The 5,000-nt window shown below is 41.7% G+C and overlaps 1 protein-coding gene across 1 annotated transcript in view; it reads left to right on the top strand.

Annotated features, from left to right (window-relative positions):
- The window catches only part of LOC138049299 (NFX1-type zinc finger-containing protein 1-like), a 23,292-nt gene that overhangs the window by 1,761 nt on the left and 16,531 nt on the right, over positions 1–5,000 (top strand). The window contains 1 exon segment of the mRNA XM_068895515.1: positions 4,277–5,000. This exon segment is cut by the window's right edge and continues 1,405 nt beyond it. Coding sequence (XP_068751616.1) covers positions 4,395–5,000 — 606 coding nt within the window. The 5' untranslated portion in view covers positions 4,277–4,394.

Genomic DNA, 5,000 nt, shown 5'->3' with positions numbered 1-5,000 from the left:
ATTCTCGTTTGAAGACTAGCAGTATGCAGTGTGACCACATCGTGAGGCAAACGAGAAAACTTTATTATTATATAAGTTTGTTTTTGTATCGCGTAGATGTTTAGATTTCCAATTACAAACTCTGTTTTGATTGGCCACTCTAACTCACTATGTAAATAGTTTACCCTGAATTCAAAATAAATGCGTTTCTTAATTTTCTGAGAATACGAAACAACAACATTCTTTTGTAAATCGTACCGGGCGTTCCTGATTTCTGTATTAAATTTAACTTTCACTTTGCATTTACCTGTTCATCCGTGCTTTTGGAAAAGTGTCACATACCACATGCTTAGATTTAAACGCATACCTGAGGAAGCTCCTATACTTGTGTTTACAAGCAAGTGATCTGGTAAGACGATCAAATGTAGATGACCTCGGTACATTGTTAACCAAATATTTTCCAGCAAGTTTCCTCCTTTTTCTGCTTTCATAAAATAGACGTCTCGGCCTTTTCTCTGTGATTCTTTCTGCTCGGTTCTCCGTCAAGTCTATGTCGATGCACACGCAAATCACAACTAAAGTAACACACACTTTTGCATATCGAGACCTGTATTTCCCTTTTGGTATCAAGTCTTTATTATCATTGAGAATCAAACAACTGTACAACCTTTCAAACTACATCAAAATTATTTTCGAAAGAGCTGATCACATTCTCCACTGATGATATCAAATCTAACTTGTAATACTAGAACAGAACTATGTCCACAAGATGGCAATGAAAACGATCGCTAATATGGCTAGTCGAACAAAGGATATAGGGTAGAAAATTACAAAGAAACAAACTTTAACAATAAAAAACAAAAAAAAAAAGCGCAATAGACAAAAAACGTATCTTCGTAGTCAATGCTACACTGAGCGGGAGGCTATTTGTTCGCGGTGTCAATGGCACAAGCGTGAGGCCATTTGCTCCCTGTGCAAATGTTTTTACTTTGTTCAGAAGATTCCAATATGGCGACTATGTTGTTTGTCGAGTTATTTTCTTTGTCGCTGTCATCTTAGATAGTTCTCACTAAAGTACCCGCTGCTTATTAAAGAATTATTATTATATGACTAGCTCCGTGAGCGGGCAAGATGAACCAAATCGCGCGCTCTGATTGGCTACCCGAGCGGGCAAGATGGAGCGATACTGCCCGCTCGGGATTTCTCGCTTGGTCCCGCAAGATCAAAGATCATTTTTTGGTGTTTTAAGTCATATAATAAATCCTTTATTGACCAAGATTGTTCGGTCAAGATGACTGGATATTGGCCTCGTTCTTTTTTTGCGTGTTTATTGACCTCGACTTCGTCTCGGTCCATAAACACGCAAAAAAAGAACTTGGCCAATATCCAGTCATCTTGACCTCACGCTTGGTCAATAACCCATACGTATTTTGACTTGTATCGCTTTCAATAGTTGCGTCTATTTAAGTTACATTTGAGTACATTTCCGTTTCATTCAGTTCGCGGAACGACCCGTTTTGAAGCTGACGGTCGACATCTTTTAGTGTGGACCTACCGCGAAAGCGTATGCCTTTCTTTGTATGTGTTTTGAGCGCCCCAAGAAGAAATCGATTAAGCCAACGCAACGTCTATCTTCAGTAATCCAAAAAACGTACCACAGTGCTCTCCATGATTTTGGACTATGTGGTTCGCACTTAATAACCAATGTAAACAGCGCCACGTGCCTTCTATTGTGCACTGCCCGATCAAAACACCGCCACGTGCTTTTTATTGTACATTTTGCTGCACCGGAAAAAAGAAACTGAAATCTAACATGTTTTATAACTTGGTACCCTTCCGGGCCCGAGTAAAAATCTCAGTGACAGAAAACACGGTCAAATTTCAGTAGTTCATCGACGTGAGAAATTGCGCAGTAATATACGTAACGAATAATTTGAGAATTGTTCTATGCAGAAAGGTTCAGTTGATCCTGCTAAATCCTTTATGACTGGGATTTTTAATTTCACTTTATTACAATTACTTAATCAGTTAAACAATCGAATATCCTTTGCTATTCACTTCCGATCAACTCGCGCCGATTGGCGCCCGAAAATATCCGATTGGCGCCCGAAAATATTGCAATCGTTGCAGGTATAAATGAGCTGAAATCACCTTAGTATACACTAAAACAACTACTCACCTCAGTGTCAGTGGCTAGGTGAATATCCACCACTAGCCACCCCCCCCCCCCCCCACTTTATTATTATCATCATTATTATTATTATTGTTATTTATTTTGCCACAATACAATCACATATATTAATATGAAAACTGTAGAGATAACAAGGGTTCCCAGAGCTCTTCTCTCCCTTCTTTTAGAAGGCCTAAAAGAAACTATGAAGCTTATTTTAGTTAGGCCTCCTCAGTTTTAGTTTTGTAGAATAGAATTAAGAAAGTAAATGACAACATGACGACGAATATTTCACTATTCAACTGACGTGGACCTGATATACCCATCCACTCACACACTCACAAAGGTCAGCCACAACACCGGGAATCTCATCCCCTACTCATCTCGAATAGTGTGTGGGTTCCTTAAGGTCCCACAGGGAACTAATGAACATGGAAGATATTTGTGAGACGGGGCCTACGGTCTATAACCCTTATCCCATAAGACCATTCTCGTCAGTCACCAGAGCCTCGGATCGAACCAAGGGCTCTGGGAAACTCTATGTAGGAGAGCATGCGCCGTAGGGTTCTTACAGCCAAAGATTGATTGTTTGAACCTTACGGCGCCAGCTCACTCCTCGTGCTAACATGAATGCACCAATTAGAGCCGCTTTTGATTGTTCTTCACGAAAGCCAATGAGAAGACACTTTGTTTCAGGGTTCCCCAGAGCTCTTCTCTCCCTCAGCCAAGAGAAGAGCTCTGGGGTCGAGATAGCGATAAGACTTGAAAGTCTAACCATTTGCGGGTGTAATTACATAGGTAGAACTTACTCAGTTATTTTAAGACCCTGAGTGTTGGTCCGGCCGGAGTCGAACTCGCGACCTCCCACATGGCAGCCCGGTGCTTAACCATACATAGTTATTACATGGAGATGGATAGGAGAGTCGACAAGTTTCTTTGTTTTATGTTTTTGTTCCCTGGTTTGGCCCTGACCATGCGCACACCACATCCTTTTTCTAAAAGACAGTCAATCGAAAAGTTTCCATTAATTTATTCAAAACTCATGCATTTGTGAACCGAGGACAAGAGACTATGCATAGCCACGGTCAATTTAACATAAAGTGCAACTATACTGTTCTTGCTTTTGAAGTTTTCGAGGTTTCATAACCAGGCCCCAGTTCAGTGTTCAAAAGGTGGATAATGCTATCCATCGGATAAATTGCTATCCATTAGAGCGATTTTCAATTGAGACTCGTAAAACCAAAACCAAAGTTATTACTTTGGCCAATCAAAATGGACGGAGACAATCCGGTAAACCAATCAAAACTCGGAAGTAATTACACGTAGCCGACACAAAGCGCGGGAAGCCACGATTGGTTTTGGTTTCACTTCTGATTGGCTGAAAAAGTGGCGCGAGAACTTTGAACCAATCAATGAGTGAAGTAATCATAAACCAAAGCAATTCGCTAATTACTTTCGACACTCAATTGAAAACCGCTCTAAATTGGATAGCACAATTGGTTTCGCTATGACGTATCCACTGGACAGTGATTTATGCGGCAAATAGCGTTAAGTTATCCCCTTTCTGAGCAACTGGGGCCAGAACGTCTATATGAACAATCGTTGGATGTAGTGGAGTGAGGGCACAAATAAAGAAGATGGGATAACGTTAGTCAATAGCTGTTAATACAGCTGAGCCCTCGTTTCAGCGGTGTTAGTTTCAGAAGGCGCGAAAACGAGGCTTTCAGGTCAAAAGAAGAATTTGTATCAAAGAACTCTGTGATTTCTTGATTCTTGACTGTTTCCTTCACTTTTTTCCGAGTAATTTGAGGTTTGCCCGGCCTAATTTTATGACAATTATGGCAAGGCACTGTTTAGCACATGCATGTGTTAACCGAAGTAACATCCCCAAATGTGCGAAACTATCGAGGGCAGCTTCCATTCAACAACTGTACTTTCTCATTTTCTGAGAAAAACGTAAATTCTGGATAGGAAATCATTGTTTTTTTTTCGCATTTCGCGCGCTAAATCTCTCACTCTTCTCTGTAACATTGAATACTGACCGAAAAGCCTCGCTTCCGCGCGCACTGTAACGAATACCGCTGAAACGTGCGCTAATGAGGGACAAATGAACCTTTTTTTCCGCAGGAGTGTGTTCCGTGATCCGCTTGTCCAAAAATTTGCTGTGATAACGGTACCAGTTTGAGCGTCTGCGTAACACCTGCATCCAAATTTAAACAAAATATAGCCGAGTTGCAAAGTTAACATGTCATCATCCCGAAAAAGAAGGTACCAGGACGTGGAGGATTCAAACACATTTTATCGGCACAGCCCTAAAAAGCCTAAAAGCGAGGGATGGGACAGGTTGAATCGGGATGAACCTGCTCGGAATCTGTGGACGCGGGATCGGAGGGCAAGGACGTGGGGCGAGCTTGATCAGAGAGAAGCTGATCGAAGGATTCGAGATCAGCGACCGCGTGATCGTAGGGCACGTCATTCAAGAAGATCTGCTCCAAGTCGCAGACGAAGAACTGATAAAAGGTTCACAAAATCGCAGGACCAGCAGACATCAATAGATCACGAACCTCTTGGATACATGGCTCTGAAGGAAATTTGCAATTCAACTACCCCTGAAAATGGCATTTTAGATCTCGCCAACAAGCAAGAAAGATTCAGAGCGTTGTTAAGTTCGAAGGGTGAAATCAGCCGCGATCGTATGCAGCTCATTATTGAAGCCATCCATTTGTGCTGTTCAACAAAGTGCGTGTCGCATCACTCCGAACTCGTGTTGCGGCTCGTTATAGAAACAAAATTTCTGCAATTGCACCTCTCTGGTTTCCTCAGCCGCATGCTCTCTTTTTGGAGCTCAAAT

This window comes from Montipora capricornis, chromosome 5 (genome assembly GCF_036669925.1).
Source record: "Montipora capricornis isolate CH-2021 chromosome 5, ASM3666992v2, whole genome shotgun sequence".
Lineage (NCBI taxonomy): Eukaryota > Metazoa > Cnidaria > Anthozoa > Scleractinia > Acroporidae > Montipora > Montipora capricornis.
The sequence above is the reverse complement of the archived record's forward strand: the minus strand, read 5'-3'. Positions and strand labels throughout refer to the sequence as shown.